Below are 22137 nucleotides of genomic sequence, written 5' to 3' on the forward strand. Positions count from 1 at the left end.
GTATGTAAGATCAGGAAGCGGAAACAGTAGTTACCTGGAAGACCTAGAAGAAACATGGAGGACAAAGAATGCAACAGCGTCGGCATCATGAGGCTCGTATCAGGTAAACGTGTTTCTGTGTGTGTGTGTGTGTGTGTGTGTGTGTGTGTGTGTGTGTGTGTGTGTGTGTGTGTGTGTGGGCCTCTTCCATCTTCTATGTGTTATAACACACCACCTCAGTTGGTAGAACTAACTATTTAGCTTTTTAATTTCAGTTGTATGAAGACTTCATTAAAAATATATTGTGACAGTCAAGCCACTGATATATGTATTTTATGTCATTTGAATTTGAATTTATAATAAACATCTACAGTGGAACGGTTTGTTTGTTATAATCAACAGCTGAATATGCAGCTTTAAACTTTCAGTTTTCAGAGATGTGTGTGTTTGTTTGTGTGTGTGTGTTAGTGAGAGAGAGAGACCGAGAGAGAGAGAGAGAGAGAGAGAGAGAGAGAGAGAGAGAGAGAGAGAGAGAGAGAGAGAGAGAGAGAGAGAGAGAGAGAGAGAAAAGCAGCTTGAATTGAAATTGAATTGAATTGAATTTAGAGAGAGAGAGAGAGAGAGAGAGAGCGAGAGAGAGAGAGAGAGAGAGAGAGAGAGAGAGAGAGAGAGAGAGAGAGAGAGAGAGAGAGAGAAGGCAAGAAGGGCCTTCTATGCCATCAAAAGGAACATAAAATTTGACATACCAATTAGGATCTGGCTAAATATACTTGAATCAGTTATAGTTATAATTCAATACATACAGTTATATAATATATACTGAACAAAAATATAAATGTAACACGTAAAGTGTTGGTCCCATGTTTCATGAGCTGAAATAAAAGATCACGGAAATGTGCTGAGGAGTATTTCTGTCTGTAATAATGCACTTTTGTGGGGAAAAACTCAGGGTCTTTAACTTCTCTATTTGGACCATTTCTACAGAGATTGCCCTAAAAGTAAATACTTTACCTAAGAGTATAATCATATTTCCCATTGATTGATCATGGGATACACTGGATAGGTGCAGTAATGTGTTGTTTTTCCCTTCATAGATGCTCTCCTCCCTTCTCACTCTATCCATCCCCCTCTCTCTCTACCTCTCCATCCCCCTCTCTCACTCTCTTCATCCCTTCATAGATGCTCTCCTCCCTTCTCACTCTATCTATCCCCTTCTCTCTCTACCTCTCCACCCCCCTCTCTCACTCTCCATCCCTTCATAGATGCTCTCCTCCCTTCTCACTCTATCTATCCCTCTCTCCATCCCCCCCAATAGAGGAGAGCTGTAGGTCCATCCTTCCATAGATGAATCTCTCTCCTTCCTGCTCATTCTTTTTAATTTCATGTACTTTTCACCACTTTTTCTCCCCAATTTCATGATATCCAATTGGTAGTTACAGTCTTGTCCCATCGCTGCAACTCCCATACGGACTCGGGAGAGGCGAAGGTCGAGAGCCAATGCGTCCTCCGAAACACGACCCCGCCAAGCCGCACTGCTTCTTGATACACTGCTCGCTTAACCCGGAAGCCAGCCGCACCAATGTGTCGGTGGAAACACACCGTATAACTGGCGACACGAGTCAGCGTGCAAGCACCCGGCCCACCACAAGGAGTCGCTAGAGCGCAATGGGACAAGGACATTACATTTACATTTACATTTACGTCATTTAGCAGACAAATAGGTGCATTCACCTTATAGCCAGTGGGTTAACCACTTTACTAAGTTTTTTTTATATATATATATTTTTTTGTTGTTGTTGTTATTATTCTTTTTTTTGGGGGGGGGGGGGGGGTTGGAGTAAAGGGGGGGGGGGGGGGGGGGGGGGGTAGAAGGATTACTTTATCCTATCCCAGGTATTCCTTAAAGAGGTGGGGTTTCAAATGTCTCCGGAAGGTGGTGAGTGACTCCGCTGTCCTGGCGTCGTGAGGGAGCTTGTTCCACCATTGGGGTGCCAGAGCAGCGAACAGTTTTGACTGGGCTGAGCGGGAACTATGCTTCCGCAGAGGTAGGGGAGCCAGCAGGCCAGAGGTGGATGAACGCAGTGCCCTCGTTTGGGTGTAGGGACTGATCAGAGCCTGAAGGTACGGAGGTGCCATTCCCCTCACAGCTCCGTAGGCAAGCACCATGGTCTTGTAGCAGATGCGAGCTTCAACTGGAAGCCAGTGGAGTGTGCGGAGGAGCGGGGTGACGTGAGAGAACTTGGGAAGGTTGAACACCAGACGGGCTGCGGCATTCTGGATGAGTTGTAGGGGTTTAATGGCAGGCAGGGAGCCCAGCCAACAGCGAGTTGCAGTAATCCAGACGGGAGATGACAAGTGCCTGGATTAGGACCTGTGCCGCTTCCTGTGTAAGGCAGGGTCGTACTCTCCGAATGTTGTAGAGCATGAACCTACAGGATCGGGTCACCGCCTTGATGTTAGCGGAGAACGACAGGGTGTTGTCCATGGTCACGCCAAGGCTCTTCGCACTCTGGGAGGAGGACACAACGGAGTTGTCAACCGTGATGGCGAGATCATGGAACGGGCAGTCCTTCCCCGGGAGGAAGAGCAGCTCCGTCTTGCCGAGGTTCAGCTTGAGGTGGTGATCCGTCATCCATACTGATATGTCTGCCAGACATGCAGAGATGCGATTTGCCACCTGGTTATCAGAAGGGGGAAAGGAGAAGATTAGTTGTGTGTCGTCAGCGTAGCAATGATAGGAGAGGCCATGTGAGGATATGACAGAGCCAAGTGATTTGGTGTATAGCGAGAATAGGAGAGGGCCTAGAACTGAGCCCTGGGGGACACCAGTGGTGAGAGCACGTGGTGCAGAGACAGCTTCTCGCCACGCCACTTGGTAGGAGCGACCGGTCAGGTAGGACGCAATCCAAGAGTGAGCCGCGTCGGAGATGCCCAGCTCGGAGAGGGTGGAGAGGAGGATCTGATGGTTCACAGTATCAAAGTCAGCAGACAGGTCTAGAAGGACAAGAGCAGAGGAGAGAGAGTTAGATTTAGCAGTGCGGAGAGCCTCTGTGACACAGAGAAGAGCAGTCTCAGTTGAATGACCAGTCTTGAAACCTGACTGGTTTGGATCAAGAAGGTCATTCTGAGAGAGATAGCAAGAGAGTTGGCTAAAGACGGCATGCTCAATAGTTTTGGAAAGAAAAGAAAGAAGGGATACTGGTCTGTAGTTGTTGACATCAGAGGGATCGAGTGTTGGTTTTTTGAGAAGGGGTGCAACTCTCGCTCTCTTGAAGACGGAAGGGACATAGCCAGCGGTCAAGGATGAGTTGATCAGCGAGGTGAGGTAAGGGAGAAGGTCACCGGAGATGGTCTGGAGAAGAGAGGAGGGGATAGGGTCAAGCGGGCAGGTTGTTGGGCGGCCTGCCGTCACAAGTCGCAAGATTTTATCTGGAGAGAGAGGGGAGAAAGAAGTCAAAGCATAGGGTAGGGCAGTGTGAGCAGGACCAGCAGTGTCATTTGACTTAACAAACGAGGATCGGATGTCGTCAACCTTCTTTTCAAAATGGTTGACGAAGTCATCCACAGAGAGGGAGGGGGGGGGGGCGATTCAGCAGGGAGGAGAATGTGGCAAAGAGCTTCCTAGGGTTAGAGGTGGATGCTTGGAATTTAGAGTGGTAGAAAGTGGCCTTAGCAGCAGAAACAGATGAAGAAAATGTAGAGAGGAGGGAGTGAAAAGATGCCAGGTCTGCAGGAAGTCTAGTTTTCTTCCATTTCCGCTCAGCTGCCCGGAGCTCTGTTCTGTGAGCTCGCAATGAGTCATCAAGCCACGGAGCTGGAGGGGAGGACCGAGCCGGCCGGGAGGATAGGGGACATAGAGAGTCAAAGGATGCAGAAAGGGAGGAGAGGAGGGTTGAGGAGGCAGAATCAGGAGATTGGAGGGAGAAGGATTGAGCAGAGGGAAGAAATGATAGGATGGAAGAGGAGAGAGTAGCGGGAGAGAGAGAGCGAAGGTTGCGACGGCGCATTACCATCTGTGTAGGGGCAGAGTGAGTAGTGTTGGAGGAGAGGGAGAGAGAAAAGGATACAAAGTAGTGGTCGGAGACTTGGAGGGGAGTTGCAGTGAGATTAGTAGAAGAACAGCATCTAGTAAAGATGAGGTCAAGCGTATTGCCTGCCTTGTGAGTAGGGGGGGACGGTGAGAGGGTGAGGTCAAAAGAGGAGAGGAGTGGAAAGAAGGAGGCAGAGAGAAATGAGTCAAATGTAGACGTAGGGAGGTTGAAATCCCCCAGAACTGTGAGGGGTGAGCCATCCTCAGGAAAGGAACTTATCAAGGCGTCAAGCTCATTGATGAACTCTCCAAGGGAACCTGGAGGGCGATAGATGACAAGGATATTAAGCTTAAATGGGCTAGTGACTGTGACAGCATGGAATTCAAATGAGGAGATAGACAGATGGATCAGGGGAAAAATTGAGAATGTCCACTTGGGAGAGATGAGGATTCCTGTGCCACCACCCCGCTGACCAGATGCTCTCGGGGTATGCGAGAACACATGGTCAGACGAGGAGAGAGCAGCAGGAGTAGCAGTGTTTTCAGTGGTAATCCATGTTTCCGTCAGCGCCAAGAAGTCGAGGGACTGGAGGGTAGCATAGGCTGGGATGAAGTCTGCCTTGTTGGCAGCAGAACGGCAGTTCCAGAGGCTGCCTGAGACCTGGAACTCCACGTGGGTCATGCGTGCAGGGACCACCAGGTTAGAGAGGCAGCAGCCACGCGGTGTGAGGCGTTTGTGTAGCCTGTGCGGAGAGGAGAGAACAGGGATAGGCAGAGGCATAGTTGACAGGCTGCAGCAGATGGCTACAATAATGCTGGGGAGGGCATCCCGGCTGGCCAAACCCTCCAATAACCCGGACGACGCTGGGCCAATTGTGCGCCACCTCATGGGTCTCCCGGTCGAACCCAGGTCAGTAGTGAAGCCTCTAGCACTGCAATGCAGTGCCTTAGACTGCTGCGCCACTCGGCAGGCCCCTCCCGGCTCATTCCATCTCACTCTATCCATCCCTCTCTCCATTCCCCCCAATAGAGGAGAGCTGTAGCTCCACTGTGACAGACGAGTCGCGTGTCTACTACCAGACTGAGATCTTTGACCAGCTCCCCAGCTCTCTGGCCCGACGGACCCACCACCACCAGGACAGGGGGACCACGGAGACATCGCACCCAGTAGAGATGCACCCTGGCCAGGCAGGAGGAGCCAGGGACAGGGCCCCTACCCAGCCGATCAGGAGTCTGCCGGTCTGTATGCAGAGGAAGAGAGAGGCAAGGTGAGTGATAGAGAGGTTGTGTGGAGAGATCACATGAACGTACACACACACACACACACACACATAAACACACACAGGTGTCGCACACACGTGCAAATATTCACCAAACTGTTTCTAGAATAAGACAAGGGTCATGGAGGCAGTGTTGCAAGTTGCTTTACCATTCTCTGTTTCAGTGTTTATGTTATCATAGCAGGTAGAGTGAGAGATTTGGGTGTGTGTGGATATGGATGTGTGATGCAGCTGTAAAATGATACAAGATATAAGATTTTTAAAAAGACTTGCTGGTAAAGAGATGTGTCATATATATATATATATATATATATATATATATATATATACAGTACCAGTCAAAAGTTTGGACACACCTACTCATTCCAGGGTTTTTCTAATTTTTTTTACTATTTTCTACATTGTAGAATAATAGTGAAGACATCAAAACTATGAAATAACACATATGGTATCATGTAGTAACCAAAAAAGTGTTAAACAAATCAAAATATATTTTATATTTGAGATTCTTCGAATAGACACCCTTTGCCTTGATGACAGCTTTGCACACTCTTGGCATTCTCTCAACCAGCTTCACCTGGAATGCTTTTCCAACAGTCTTGAAGGAGTTCCCACATATGCTGAGCACTTGTTGGCTGCTTTTCCTTCACTCTGCCGTCCGACTCATCCCAAACCATCTCAATTGGGTTGAGGTAGGGGGATTGTGGAGGCCAGTCACCTGATGCAGCACTCCATCACTCTCCTTCTTGGTAAAATAGCCCTTACACAGACTGGAGGTGTGTTGGGTCATTGTCCTGTTGAAAAACAAATGATAGTCCCACTAAGCCCAAATCAGATGGGATGGCGTATCGCTGCAGAATGCTGTGGTAGCCATGCTGGTTAAGTGTCAATTCTAAATAAATCACCTACAGTGTCACCAGCAAAGCACACCCACACAATAACACCTCCTCCTCCATGCTTTACGGTGGGAACTACACATGCAGAAATAATCCGTTCACCCACAATGCGTCTCACAATGACACGCCGGTTGGAACCAAAAATCTCAAATTTGGACTCCAGACCAAAGGACACATTTCCACAGGTCTAAAGTCCATTGCTCGTGTTTCTTGGCAAAAGCAGGTCTCTTCTTCTTATTGGTGTCCTTTAGTAGTTGTTTCTTAGCAGCAATTCGACCATGAAGGCCTGATTCACACAGTCCCCTCTGAACAGTTGATGTTGAGATGTGTCTGTGACTTGAACTCTTGTGAAGCATTTATTTGGGCTGGTAACTCTAATGAATTTATCCTCTGCAGTAGAGGTAACTCTGGGTCTTCCATTCCTGTGGAGTTCCTCATGAGAGCCAGTTTCATCATAGCGCTTGATGGTTTTTGCAACTAACTTGAAGAAACATTGAAAGTTCTTGAAATGTTCCGTATTGACTGACCTTCATGTCTTAAAGTAATGATGGACTGTCGTTTCACTTTGTTTATTTGAGCTGTTCTTGACATAATATGGACTTGGTCTTTTACCAAATAGGGCTATCTTCTATATACCACCCCTACCTTGTCACAACACAACTAATTGGCTCAAACGCATTAAGAAGGAAAGAAATTCCACAAATTAACTTTTAAGAAGGCACACCTGTTAATTGAAATGCATTCCAAGTGAGTACCTCATGAAGCTGGTTGAGAGAATGCAAAGAGTGTGCAAAGCTGTCATCAAGGCAAAGGGTGGCTATTTAAAGAATCTCAAATATAAAATATATTTGGATTTGTTTAACACTTTTTTGGTTACTACAGGATTCAATATGTGTTATTTCATAGTTTTGATGTCTTCACTATTATTATACAATGTAGAAAATAGTTTAAAAAATAAAAAAAATTGAAAAATACTTGCTGGTAAAGAGGTGTGTCATCTGTCAATCAGGGACCTGAGGCACCTGCAGACGCCTACTATTGGCCGATGGGAGTCATGGAAGCGGAACCAGAGCATAAACAGGAAGAGGCTCTGGGAGCAGGTCGGCAAGGCCATGTCAAGGCTTTTACCATGGAGCAGCATCCTCCACACCATTGAAGGTGAGAGAAAACAGAGTGTGTGTGTGTGTGAAGAGCAAGAGAGAGAGAGAGAGAAAAAAAGGCATTCCAGTGAACATCTCACTTTTAAAAGTTAATATTCTGTTAACTCATATCCAAATAATGTTGTTGACTCATCCTATAGTCGTATTTGTGACCAAAGCATACATTGGAGAAAATAATAATATTAATTAATAAATGTGGAAACACTGGACAGTTACTTTAAGGCATGTAAATACTGAGGCACTTCATCATCATGGCGCAACATTTTGGAGTTTTCAGACAGAAATATGTTACGTAGAACTAACATGCAACGTTGGACAGCGTTTGGCAACTGAACGTGGCCCTGCACCACCACCACCACCACCTGTCTCTCTCTCCTCCCCCTCCAGGTAGATTTGGTGTAGGTGTGAAGGCTTATTTTGTGTTCCTGAGATATCTGGTTTACCTGAACCTGCTCCAGTGTCTGGTCATAGGAGGGACCATACTCACACCAACAGCAGTCTATGACAGCGATGGTGACAGAGGTGTGTGGGGAATACATTCCTGTCATGTGCCGGATTTATGCATTGTCATGGCAAAATGTAATATATTTAGTTGACAGTAGCTCTGTGATGTGGTTGCAGGACTTCTGAGGTTTGAGGGCAATGACTCGGTTTTGGACTTCTTCATTGGTTCGGTAAGTGTGTGTGTGTGTAGGTGTGTGTGTGTGTGTGTGTATTTGTGTTCAGCAGTGGAGGCTGCTGAGGGGAGGACGGGTCATGATATTGGCTGGAACAAAGTGAATGGAATGGCATCAAACCATGTGTTTGATGTATTTGATACCGTTCCACTAATTCCTCTCCAGCCATTACCACGAGCCCGTCCTCCCCAATTAAGGTGTCACCAACCTCCTGTGGTGTACAGTGTATGTGATTTAACCCTCCTTCTCCCTCCTTCCTTCCCTCCCTCCCTCCCTCCCACCTCCAGGGTTTTCTAGAACGTTCTCCAATGTTCTATGGGTTCTATGCATGTAGTTCTCTGGACCTGCAGTGTCTGAACACGCCCCTCCTCTTCCTCCTCGGAACCCTCACCGTCCTCATCCTCAGTCTGGTCATGGTGGTCCGCAGGTCAGACACACACACATGTTGTTTCACTATCCTTGTGGGGAACAAACAATTGATTGCCATTCAAAATCCTATTTTCCCTAACCCCAAACTCCTAACCTAATCCTTAACCTAACCTTAACCATAAACCCCTAACCCCTAAGCCTAAAATAGCTTTGTTCCTTGTGGGGACCGGCAAAATGTACCGACTTGTCCGAATTTTTCTTGTTTTACTATCCTTGTGAGGACACACACTCACACACACACACATGCCTATTCTAATTCAATGCTTTTACATTTGTAGGGAGCAGTGAACGAGTGCACACTTCAGGGGGAAGGAGAGATTATTGGGACGCACACAAGGATACGCTGTTAAAGATGTGTCCACAGGGAGGACACAATAGTGGCTTTTTTAACATTTTCATCACCTCTTTTAAACAGGACGGTTGTAGGCTACAAGCACACGTGGTTGCTAGGCAACCACTACAACATCCACATGAGCTACAAGGTGTTCTGTGGGTGGGACTTCTGTATCCATGATCCCGAGGCCGCCGCCCACAAACTCAGCTTCATCAGGAACGAACTGAAGGTTCGGGGTGGTAGTCTGCCTGCCCTTTTCAACTCTCTCTCTCTCTCACTCTCTCTCTCTCTCTCTCTCTCTCTCTCTCTCTCTCTCTCTCTCTCTCTCTCTGTCTCTCCATTATGATTGTTCTGCAGCCGTTCCTCTATCTCTGTGGACTGGCAACTCTTTAACTTCCAACACCTACAAAGGTTCTTCCTCTTCATTCTCTCTCCTTCTTTACCTTTATATTTGACACTCGTTGAACTTTCTGTTCTATTCCTTTCTCTTTGTGTCCCTCCCCTCCCCCCTCCCTCTCCTCCACCCTTCCCCTCCTTCTCCATCCCCCCTCCCTCTCCTCTCCCTCCCTCTCCCACCTCCTCTCCTCTCCCTCCCTCTACTCTCACCCTCCCTCTACTTCTCCCCCTCCCTCCGCAGTTGTACCTAGAAGAGGAAAGGTTCCAGCAGCGCGAGGCCAGGAGGACGTTGGGTCAGTGGGCACACCTCTACTCCCTGCGAGGGCTGCTTCACTTCCTGGTCCTGGTTCTACTGGGCGGAGCCTTCTGTCTCATCTACTATGCCACCTTGGCCTCACAGGCTGAGAGGGTGAGAAATGTGTGTGTGTGTGCGTGTGCATGTATTAGTTAGTTACAGTGGGGAGAACAAGTATTTGATACACTGCCGATTTTGCAGGTTTTCCTACTTACAAAGCATGTAGAGGTCTGTAATTTTTATCATAGGTACACTTCAACTGTGAGAGACGGAATCTAAAACAAAAATCCAGAAAATCACATTGTATGATTTTTAAGTAATTAATTTGCATTTTATTGCATGACATAAGTATTTGATACATCAGAAAAGCAGAACTTAATATTTGGTACAGAAACCTTTGTTTGCAATTACAGAGATCATACGTTTCCTGTAGGTCTTGACCAGGTTTGCACACACTGCAGCAGGGATTTTGGCTCACTCCTCCATGCAGACCTTCTCCAGATCCTTCAGGTTTCAGGGCTGTTGCTGGGCAATACGGACTTTCAGCTCCCTCCAAAGATGTTCTATTGGGTTCAGGTCTGGAGACTGGCTAGGCCACTCCAGGACCTTGAGATGCTTCTTACGGAGCCACTCCTTAGTTGCCCTGGCTGTGTGTTTTGGGTCGTTGTCATGCGGGAAGACCCAGCCTTGACCCATCTTCAATGTTGTTGGCCTAGATCTCGCGATACATGGCCCCATCCATCCTCCCCTTAATACGGTGCAGTCGTCCTGTCCCCTTTGCAGAAAAGCATCCCCAAATAATTATGTTTCCACCTCCATGCTTCACGGTTGGGATGGTGTTCTTGGGGTTGTACTCATCCTTCTTCTTCCTCCAAACACGGCGAGTGGAGTTTAGACCAAAAAGCTCTATTTTTGTCTCATCAGACCACATGACCTTCTCCCATTCCTCCTCTGGATTATCCAGATGGTCATTGGGAAACTTCAGACGGGCCTGGACATGCGCTGACTTGAGCAGGGGGACCTTGCGTGCGCTGCAGGATTTTAATCCATGATGGCGTAGTGTGTTACTAATGGTTTTCTTTGTGACTGTGGTCCCAGCTCTCTTCAGGTCATTGACCAGGTCCTGCCGTGTAGTTCTGGGCTGATCCCTCACCTTCCTCATGATCATTGATGCCCCACGAGGTGAGATCTTGCATGGAGCCCCAGACCGAGGGTGATTGACCGTCATCTTGAACTTCTTCCATTTTCTAATAATTGCGCCAACAGTTGTTGCCTTCTCACCAAGCTGCTTGCCTATTGTCCTGTAGCCCATCCCAGCCTTGTGCAGGTCTACAATTTTATCCCTGATGTCCTTACACAGCTCTCTGGTCTTGGCCATTGTGGAGAGGTTGGAGTCTGTTTGATTGAGTGTGTGGACAGGTGTCTTTTATACAGGTAACGAGTTCATACAGGTAATGAGTGGAGAACAGGGGGGCTTCTTAAAGAAAAACGAACAGGTCTGTGAGAGCCGGAATTCTTACTGGTTGGTAGGTGATCAAATACTTCTGTCATGCAATAAAATGCAAATTAATTACTTAAAAATCATACAATGTGATTTTCTGGATTTTTGTTTTAGATTCCGTCTCTCACAGTTGAAGTGTACCAATGATAAAAATTACAGACCTCTACATGCTTTGTAAGTAGGAAAACCTGCAAAATCGGCAGTGTATCAAATACTTGTTCTCCCCACTGTATTAATTTAGTTAGTCAATTTATCATGTTCATTATTTTGGCATCCTTTTTCCTTCTCTCCCCCGTCTCTCTCCCTCCTGCTCAACTTCCCTCCCCCTCCCCGTCTCTCCCCCCCTCTCTTTCTCATGCCTGCTCCCCCTCTCTCAGAGTGTAGACTATTTGATCATCAGGGTGCTTCTCCATTACCTTCCTCCCATCGTCATCACCCTAGTCAACTTCTTCCTGCCTCACGTCTTCCGCCATATCGCTTCCTTCGAGGATCACTCCCTCACCACCCAGGTCAATGCTACCATCGTCAGGTAGGAGCAGAAATGTCCCATCTTTATTGGTACACCAATATCATCATCATCATCATCAATACATAAATATTGATAATCACTGAAGTTCTCTCTTCATCATCTTAATTCTTCAACTTCCTCCTCCTCCTCTTCCTGCTCCCAGGAGTATTTTCCTGAAGTTGGCCAGTCTGGGGATGTATCTCTTCTTCCTCTTCAGAAACAGAGAACAGGAAGTGAGTCATAACGACTAACCATTGTTGACAACTACAGATCATATTGACCTTTGGCACTAAATATACTTCATATACAGTAAATGGACTTCATATACAGTAAATGGACTTAATACTCTGTGTGTCCTCAGTGTTGGGAGAATCAGTTTGGTAAAGAGATGTACAAGCTCTCTGTGTTCGATTTCCTCGCCTGTTTCTGCAACACCTTCTTCATCGCCTATCCTAGAAAGTAAGTTTATGTTCTGCTTTCTGAAGGAATATTTCTGATGAAAACGTATTTGGCCCAATGGAACAGAGCACTTGTAGGCTTGTGGAACCCTCGCTTTCACCTGTCCAATCATCTCAGATCAGTTCATACTGTAGTGAATTTTGTGGGTTGCCCCGACTGGGACTTGAAGCCGGGTCCAGCAACTGTCAACTCAATAACTTAGCTGTCACGTCAAGAGATCCAAACTTCTTGACAAGGTTGCCAGGTGTTGGGTTGCCAGGTGTTGGGTTGCTACAACAAGGGAGGAAGAAAGGATATGTGTTTTGGATGTTTTCTAACAGTATCCTTCATCTTATTGTCCCTCCATCCCTCCTCACAGGTGGTTGGTGGAAAGGTACCCATCGTCTTGGCTGGCGCGGTTGTCGGGGAAACAACATTTCCTGATCCCGTTCAATGTTCTAGACCTGGTGTACAGTCAGACGGTCACCTGGGTAGGACTGTTCTATTGTCCCCTGCTGCCATACATAGGGATTGTCAAACTGGTGGCCATCTTTTACATTAAGAAGGTGAGTGTTGTTGTTGTTAACATAAGTCTTTCTCTCAACATATTACTGCCTATCATCTCTCACCGTTTCATTTCTCCCTTCTGCCTTGCTCTCTCTCTCCCCCTCCTCCCCCTCCCAGTTGACAGTACTCCAGTGCTGTGTTCCGGCCCAGAGAATGTTCCGTGCCTCCAGTTCTTCAGTTCTGTTCCACTTCATGTTACTACTGGGTCTCATCATGGCAGCCATCACCCTTGGAAGTAACCTCCAACAGTAAGACCTCACTACTCTCTCCTCTCCTCTTTCACTCCTGTTTCTCTCTACTAGAATCACCCTCCAACAGTAATTATGAAAGAAAATAAAAAAAAAGATCCTAAATTACTTCTCTGGTTCCTTGAATCTGATTCCTCTCAAGGTTTTGTCGTGACGTGACTTTCGTTAATCTGATGACTGTTGTTGGTGCTGTCATCTTCAGGACAGGAATACCGGCTTACTTAACGGAGGAATAAACACACATGTTCATCGTTGGTGTTTCAACCAGAACGCGGGAAAATGCCCTTTCTTTATTTTCGCACATGCGCAGTTGTACATCTCTCATAGGGCATAACTGTACCAGTGTAAGAACACAATTTATAACATATTAGTCTATATGTTAACACCCCCACTTGCTCTTATACTGTACAAGTCGTATTCAACCTAACTATCAACACATTTAGCTTACAGTTATACATCTCACAAATGTCAGTTTACATTCCAAACATATAACCCAATAATTTTTCATTTTTGAACTTCGTTACAGGTTTAGTCAAAACATCTGCAACCATGTCTGCCGTTGGACAATATTCAATACTTATTTTGCCATCACTGAGCGCAGATCGAATGAAATGATATCTGATGTCAACATGTTTACATCTCTGACGACATACTGGGTTCTTTGACAGAGCAATTGCACCTTGGTTATCTTCAAAGATTGTTACTGGTGCATATTGGCACTCACTATCCATCTGGCCCAATAACTGTACAAGGTACAAACTTTCTTGTGTAGTAGCAGCCAGTGCCATGTACTCTGCTTCACATGTAGATAAAGCTACTGTTGGCTGCTTCTTAGACCTCCATGAAATAACAGGTCCACATTTAGTTAAACTAAAACAATACCCTGTTATGCTTCGTCTGTCACTTTGATCTGCTGCCCAATCAGCATCACTATATGCTACGAGGTTGAGTTTTTCCACCCCCTTTTTGTAACACAACTCCTGATTCATTGTCCCCTTCAAGTACCTCAACACATGTTTAGCTGTTATCCAGTGTTGCTCTTTTGGTTCTGATAGGTATTGTGACAGCTTGCTGACAATCCAACTGATATCCGGTCTTGTACATGTCATAACATATATCAAGCTGCCTATCACTTCACGATACCTTTTTGAATCAATAGGTTCACCATCACCATCAAAGTTTGTTTTTTGTTCACATGGTGTTGACCTTGTTTTACAGTCTGACATACCAAACCTTTCCAGTATCTTGGTTATGTACCTTGTTTGGCTCATCTTTATTTTCCCTTCACTTTGTGTAAAATCAATGCCTAGGAAATGTCTAAGCCTCCCAAGATCTTTCATCTTAAATTTTTCACTTAACATTTCTTTTACACTTGTGAGTGAGTCACTATCACTAGCAGCGATAATTAGATCATCGACCCAAATTATCAAAATGATCCTTTCTGTTGCAGTTTGTTTGTTGTAAACACAGTGATCAGCTGGGTTCTGTGTAAAACCATTTTCACTAAGGTGATCATGCAACATTTTGTTCCAGTTCCTTCCTGACTGTTTCAGGCCGTACAGTGACTTGTTCAGTTTGCAGACTAGTTGCTCACCTGTATCTGACCTGACTTCAAAACCCTCTGGTTGCTCCATGTACACTTCACAGTCAATAGGAGCATGTAGATATGCTGTTTTGACATCCATCTGATGTAACTCTAAGTCATACTGAGCTGCTAGCTGCATCAAACAACGTACTGATGTCATATTTGCAGTTGGAGAAAAAGTATCCTTATAGTCTATTCCTGCCACTTGACTATATCCCTTTGCAACATATCTTGCCTTGTATGTCTCAGTCTCATCTGAATTGTTTTTGACCGCATAGACCCACCTGCCCCCCACTGCATTTTTACCCTCTGGCAGTGTGGTCAATGTGAATGTATCATTTTCCCTAAGGGAATCCATCTCCTCCTTCATAGCAGTAGCCCAAATCTCTGATTTTGGTGAAATCATTGCTTCTTTGAAGGTTTGTGGTGCATTGCACATTACTCTGTAGCAGTAGTCAACACTAGGTGGTATCTGGTCATCATACTTCACTTTACACTCATAGTCTTTTAAGTACTGGGGCTTCTTCCTCTCTCTGTCTGGATAGCGTGGACTCTGACTATCTGAAGTCTCGATTTGCACATCTTGTGTCTCTTCGGAATTTTGATCTGCCATCTTGGCTTTTGGCATGGGGGATTGAAATCTCTCCCCATGAAGATCATCACTCATTTCCAAATCTGTCTGAGTTTGGCGTTCGACTACACCTTTTGTAACGAACTGGACTAATCTGTTTTTAAGAACTTTTCCAGTGTCTGGGTAGTAGACTAGGTATGCTGGACTATTTTTATCATACCCGACAAAAATACCCTTTTCACATCTTGAGTCCAACTTTTTCTTGTTCTGTCTGTATGCATAGCAAACAGATCCAAATTCTTTCATCTTTGAAAGATCAGGCTTTCTCCCAGTAAACATGTAGTGTGGAGTCTGTCCTACACGCTTATTGTAACACCTATTGCGAATTACTGCAGCAGTCATTACAGCATATGTCCACAATTTCTTTGGTAGGTTGCTCTCAAGTAGCATGCATCTTGCCATTTCAAACAGTGTTCTCCAATTTCTCTCAGCGGTCCCATTTTGATGGGGTGAGTAAGGGGCTGAAGTTTCATGTCTTATGGCATTCTTACTGAGCAGTGACTGGAACTCTTTGGCTGTGTACTCTGTGCCATTATCTGACCTGACACACTTTATTTTTCCATAAGGGGCCACATCAGCAATAAACTTCTCAGTAGCTTTTACAGTATCACTTTTTGCTTTTAGGAAATACACAAAAACTGCCCCTGAATAATCATCCGTAAATGCTAGAGTATATCTGAACCCATCTTTCGCCTCTGGCTCAATAGGGCCAGCCAAATCAGTGTGCACAAGCTCAAGAGCTGCTTTTGCCTTTTCATCAGGCTCTCTGTTTCTGCTCTGAACAAATGTTCCCTGTGTGCAGATTTCACAGTTGAGGGTAGATTTGTCAATCTTACCTGTGATTTTCATTCCCTCTGTCACATTTTCTAACTTTGACACATCCTCAAAATTACAGTGGCCAAGAATTTTGTGCCATGTGTGAATATCATAGCACCCATGACATCCATCATCATTTTCATCACTTACAGTGTTAAGATAGTAAAGTCTATCGTACTCCTCGATGTCAAAAGTGGTACCGTTCTTGTGGATGAGCTTGTTACACCCCTGTCGAAAGTTGACTGAAGCTCCGTTGGCTGTCGCTGCTTTAACAGAGAAAATGTCCTGTGGAAACGACGGCACGTACAGCGCCTTCGTCAGCGTTGTTTTCACCCGACGACCCGTGTTGTCTCTCAGGTAAACCTCCGCTGCACCTCTCCTCTCCGCGACACCATTCGTTCTTGTTCCGTCAGCCAGCTCCACGGAATGTTTTTCTGGTTTGAAAGTCTCGTCAAACTCCTTAAACTTCCCGATGTCTGTGACTATATGTGACGTTGCTCCCGTATCAACCATCAGCCCTTTTTGTTTCAGTCCACGAACCTGACAGTCACTTATTTTGAATGCAAATGTGTGGCCTTCAGCATCTGTTGCTTGTTTCACATTGTCTCTTCTTTTTCGTCTGCAATTTGCGTCAGTATGAGTGGAGCGCTTGCAAAAACTACACCACTGTCTCCGTTCTCTGTGCTCTCCAGTAACGGTACATTCCCGGGCCTTGTGCCCTTTCTGGCCACAGTTGAAGCAGGTTATCTCGGTCCCTTTATCTCTTCCTCTTGGCCAGCTAACTTTAATGTTACTTGCCTTCATCGCGTTGTCGTCAGTGGAAATGGCGCTAAACTTCTCGGTGCTTTCATAGCTCCTCAACTTGGTTTTGAACTTGCCATAAGTTGTCGGCTCGTCACTCTGCGTTATGTGGATGGCAAACGGCTTAAATGATTCGGGCAAACCTTTCAGAATCATTGCAATCAACAGCCCGTCACTTAAAGTCTCTTCAGCATTCCTCAGTGCTGTAATAGCCGTCTCAGCACGAATGATATAATCCGTAACACTTTCGTCACTGGCTTTCTGAAGAGAAGTTAGCTCAGTGTAGAGGCTAATCACACGTGGCTTCCCTTTACCTGCATAATGTTCCCTCAATATCTTCAACGCTTTTCTCCCATCATCTGCTGCTTCTCTCATTATCAGGGAAAGACTTTTATCATCCAAAACCTGTATCAATTCGGCGTAGGCTTCTTCATTTTTCTCTCCGTCTTCTTCATCTTCATCCACGCTCAATATGGTGGCCTTTAGCCCTAGCAAACGCAAGTGTCCCAAAAACTTTGTCTCCCATAACTCGTAGTTTTTTTCATCTCCGTCGAAACATAATCTATTCCATCGGCTTCCATGTTCCCTCCTGGGCCCATAACCTGTTGGTGCTGTCATCTTCAGGACAGGAATACCGGCTTACTTAACGGAGGAATAAACACACATGTTCATCGTTGGTGTTTCAACCAGAACGCGGGAAAATGCCCTTTCTTTATTTTCGCACATGCGCAGTTGTACATCTCTCATAGGGCATAACTGTACCAGTGTAAGAACACAATTTATAACATATTAGTCTATATGTTAACAACTGTTATTTATTCAATCAACTAACTATGTTTAATTGTAACCCGATTAAATGAATCATGTAACAATTACCTCATTAGAAATTTGGGGCACCATGGAATAAGTTGTTTATAGAGTTACCATCTCCCGAATTAAACTCTGAGAAGATATATGTTATATATCGATAACAGTCACTTATTAATCATTACCTCATATCAGTCTCATTCTGAACGTCGCAGACTTCTTGAATCCGCAAGAACCCCAGCCTTTTCTGATTATTCAGTTCTACACAAATGTATTTAATTATTTATTTACTAACTAACTAAATAATAACACAGAATACACATACACACTTACAATAGACAGAAGTCCCTAGTGGACTGACAAGATATGACATCTTATTACACAGAGATGAAGAAGGGGGTGGGGATGGTGAGAGATAGAGAAAGGGATATTTATCGTGGATACATTCTATAACTATTCTCACTTTAATCAAGCACACGAACCACCGCCCGATCGGGATAAGAAAATAATGAATGCATTTACGTGTTGAATACCTTCGTTCGTCGTCTATCTCGGTCAGGACAAAGCCCTCTCGGGAAGTTGTTTATGTGAGCTCACCCGGGGTGTAAGGCTCTGATTGTCCACCAGAGGTCACAATGTCCTTCTTCTTAGTTTTGGTCTTGTAGTGGCGTGTCCCACCTTGTGTCTTTAGTCAAAGTTCTAGATCTCTTTACATGCACAGCTGCAGACTGTCAATGTTTTGGTCTGGTGAGTTTTTCTTCACCTCGTGTTGAGTTTCAGAGTTTCCAACCATTTCAACGTGTAGCCATGGCTTCACGTCTGCATATGTTAATTCTTAGCAAATCCTTTTAAGCACTCTGGTCGAAAAGGGCGGTTCCATCACACTGACACGCTCTTCTGACCTCATTCGGGGCGTGGCTTAGTTAATGTGCAATGGACATGAAATGCCATTATTATCTCATTAGAAAACCAAAATCACATTCCTATCTTAACAAAAATAGTTTCATCGTTCTTCATATTGTATTAACATCATATTGGATGGAAACTTGACAGCTAGAATGTGTTTCCTTTCTAAGTTACAGTATTTGGCTCATACAGTTTTTAATAACATCACAAAATGAAAAGCAATATGACATGATTATTCTTTAGGTCCCCACTGACCATTCCAAACATCCGGATGTTAGAAATATTGTTCCAATGTTCACTTTTTTGGACAAAAAAGTTTTGGCGGCAAAAGTATTCTGGAGACAAAGCACGTCTTTCCCAATACTGTGGAGGAAAGGGAGAGATTCCCCTCCTGCTTAATTAAGGTGTCAAAACCGGCCCAGCCCCACTTCCTATTCTGTGGGTAAGAGGGTCTGGTTGTTGTCAGCTATTTACCAAGCTGATCTGAGGCCTTTGATCCTCACCCAGGAGAGTCATGACAGTTTCTTCCTATCCGCAAAGCACTGTACTTGTTCTCTCCTCTATTTCCCCCTTCTCTTCTTTACCCCCCCCAGGTTTCCCCCCTCCTCCAGCTGTGGTCCGTTCGTGGGAAGCGCTACAGTGTTTAATGTAACAGCTGTGTGTGTGGACAGTCTACCAGGACCGGCCCAGTCCACCCTGAGATACCTGTCCTCAGAGGCCTTCATTCTGCCTCTGATACTGGCTCAGATGTAGGTGATATAGATCATACACACACACATACACATAAACACACACACATGCACGCACACACACACCAGCCTGCCACCCAATGCTACTGGCTCAGATGTGCAGTAGGTGATATAGAACCTGACTCCTCTCATAGATTCTGTTTCTTACAGATCATAGAAATATAATAAATAGAACATAGCACGTTCTTGTTGCCATGGATGTAAATGTTACAGATCGTATATCATGTTACCCTTTTCCCCAGTGTTGTCCTGACCACCTTTGAGTCACGGAGGAGAGCAAATGGAAAAGCCATTGAGAGACTGAAGGACATGCTGGTGATGGTAGGTTACCCACCGATAACAGTATTACTTAACCCTAACCCAGCTGCTGATAATAATAAATATTAATATGCCATTTAGCAGACGCTTTTATCCAAAGCGACTTACAGTCATGTGCGCATACATGTTTACGTATGGGTGGTCCCGGGGATCGAACCCACTACCCTGGCGTTACAAGCGCCATGCTCTACCAATTGAGCTACAGAGAACCTGATGGTAGGTTTGTGTCTTCATAGTAAGAAAGTTCAAATAGTGCAATACATCTTGAGGCTTAAAACATTCATTCTCTCTCTCTCTCTCTCTTTTTTTGTTTCGCTCCCTCAGTGCACCTCAGATAAGCATTTTCTGCTGAAGCAGCACACTCTCTCACTCAGACGCCAGAAGAAAACCTTCAAGGCCCCCACCACTGTTTCAGGCACGAAAGAGGGCAGCCCTACCACCAAGAAGGACCCCTCAGCAGGCATCGGAGAGGACAGCCATATCACTCAACTGAAGGACCCCTCTGCACAGCCTACAGGAGATGACAGCCCATCATAGAGATAGAGGACTCTAACGAAAATTCTGTTTTAGCATGGGCAGCGCCATTCAGGACTTTCATCATTTTGAAGTAGTCAACTGTGTGGAACTTTCTATGGGTTAAGGAAGGATCACATGATTCCATCCAGGTCATCAGGAGGGATCAGCCAAATAATTATACTTGTGAGGAAACATTCCATAACTGCAGGTAGCTGTAAATCGCCAACCCTGTCTTTATACCTGTTCAAACAACACACTCCAGGTGGCAGTATGCACCCTTTCAGTTTGTTTACCAACTCATAGAAGTAGTAGAAGAAGAAAATTAACTACTTCGAAATGGAGATGGCTTCAATGGTGCTGCCCATGCTCTCACAGACGCCATATTGGGACAGATACAATGTTGTGTTCTCTAACTATCTCTATGCAGCCCATAGAGTTAGAAATAGAGCCCACCCTCTATCTTTGCGCCAAATGCACCCTCTATCCAACTCTATGGAACTGACATAGCTGAATGGCACCCTATTCCATATTTAGCTCTCAAAAGTAGTAGTAGATGTGACCTTTGAGCTTTTTGTCACTCCCTAACATTCAGGGTTTATTGCTTTGGGCTGTACCTACAGTGGGGAAAAAAACTATTTAGTCAGCCACCAATTGTGCAAGTTCTCCCACTTAAAAAGATGAGAGAGGTCTGTAATTTTCATCATAGGTACACGTCAACTATGACAGACAAAATGAGGAAAAAATATCCAGAAAATCACATTGTAGGATTTTTTATGAATTTATTTGCAAATTATGGTGGAAAATAAGTATTTGGTCAATAACAAAAGTTTCTCAATACTTTGTTATATACCCTTTGTTGGCAATGACACAGGTCAAACGTTTTCTGTAAGTCTTCACAAGGTTTTCACACACTGTTGCTGGTATTTTGGCCCATTCCTCCATGCAGATCTCCTCTAGAGCAGTGATGTTTTGGGGCTGTCGCTGGGCAACACGGACTTTCAACTCCCTCCAAAGATTTTCTATGGGGTTGAGATCTGGAGACTGGCTAGGCCACTCCAGGACCTTGAAATGCTTCTTACGAAGCCACTCCTTCGTTGCCCGGGCGGTGTGTTTGGGATCATTGTCATGCTGAAAGACCCAGCCACATTTCATCTTCAATGCCCTTGCTGATGGAAGGAGGTTTTCACTCAAAATCTCACGATACATGGCCCCATTCATTCTTTCCTTTACACGGATCAGTCGTCCTGGTCCCTTTGTAGAAAAACAGCCCCAAAGCATGATGTTTCCACCCCCATGCTTCACAGTAGGTATGGTGTTCTTTGGATGCAACTCAGCATTCTTTGTCCTCCAAACACGACGAGTTGAGTTTTTACCAAAAAGTTCTATTTTTGGTTTCATCTGACCATATGACATTCTCCCAATCCTCTTCTGGATCATCCAAATGCACTCTAGCAAACTTCAGACGGGCCTGGACATGTACTGGCTTAAGCAGGGGGACACGTCTTGCACTGCAGGATTTGAGTCCCTGGCGGCGTAGTGTGTTACTGATGGTAGGCTTTGTTACTTTGGTCCCAGCTCTCTGCAGGTCATTCACTAGGTCCCCCCGTGTGGTTCTGGGATTTTTGCTCACCGTTCTTGTGATCATTTTGACCCCACGGGGTGAGATCTTGTGTGGAGCCCCAGATCGAGGGAGATTATCAGTGGTCTTGTATGTCTTCCATTTCCTAATAATTGCTCCCACAGTTGATTTCTTCAAACCAAGCTGCTTACCTATTGCAGATTCAGTCTTCCCAGCCTGGTGCAGGTCTATAATTTTGTTTCTGGTGTCCTTTGACAGCTCTTTGGTCATGGCCATAGTGGAGTTTGGAGTGTGACTGTTTGAGGTTGTGGACAGGTGTCTTTTATACTGATAACAAGTTCAAACAGGTGCCATTAATACAGGCATCGAGTGGAGGACAGAGAAGCCTCTTAAAGAAGAAGTTACAGGTCTGTGAGAGCCAGAAATCTTGCTTGTTTGTAGGTGACCAAATACTTATTTTCCACCATAATTTGCAAATAAATTCATAAAAAATCCTACAATGTGATTTTCTGGAGAAAAAAAATTCTCAATTTGTCTGTCATAGTTGACGTGTACCTATTATGAAAATTACAGGCCTCTCTCATCTTTTTAAGTGGGAGAACTTGCACAATTGGTGGCTGACTAAATACTTTTCCCCCCCACTGTATGTGTGCTATTAGGACAGGAAAGTGATTCTTTGTAAATTGTCAAT

General features: G+C 45.1%; 1 protein-coding gene across 1 annotated transcript; it reads left to right on the plus strand.

Annotated features, from left to right (window-relative positions):
* The first annotated feature begins 46 nt into the window (after positions 1-46).
* LOC311125589 (transmembrane channel-like protein 7) lies at positions 47-19914 on the plus strand. Its single transcript, XM_084199613.1, has 16 exons — positions 47-103; positions 5040-5277; positions 7195-7343; positions 7733-7867; positions 7967-8019; positions 8310-8449; positions 8867-9014; positions 9423-9590; positions 11355-11506; positions 11649-11718; positions 11847-11944; positions 12303-12489; positions 12608-12738; positions 18878-19033; positions 19276-19354; positions 19676-19914. The coding sequence occupies exons 1-16, from the start codon at positions 55-57 to the stop codon at positions 19886-19888; spliced, it is 2166 nt and encodes a 721-aa protein (XP_084055739.1). The 5' UTR covers positions 47-54; the 3' UTR covers positions 19889-19914.
* The last annotated feature ends 2223 nt before the right edge of the window (positions 19915-22137 follow it).

This window comes from Coregonus lavaretus, assembly GCF_964263955.1.
Source record: "Coregonus lavaretus genome assembly, contig: HAP1_SCAFFOLD_1801, whole genome shotgun sequence".
Lineage (NCBI taxonomy): Eukaryota > Metazoa > Chordata > Actinopteri > Salmoniformes > Salmonidae > Coregonus > Coregonus lavaretus.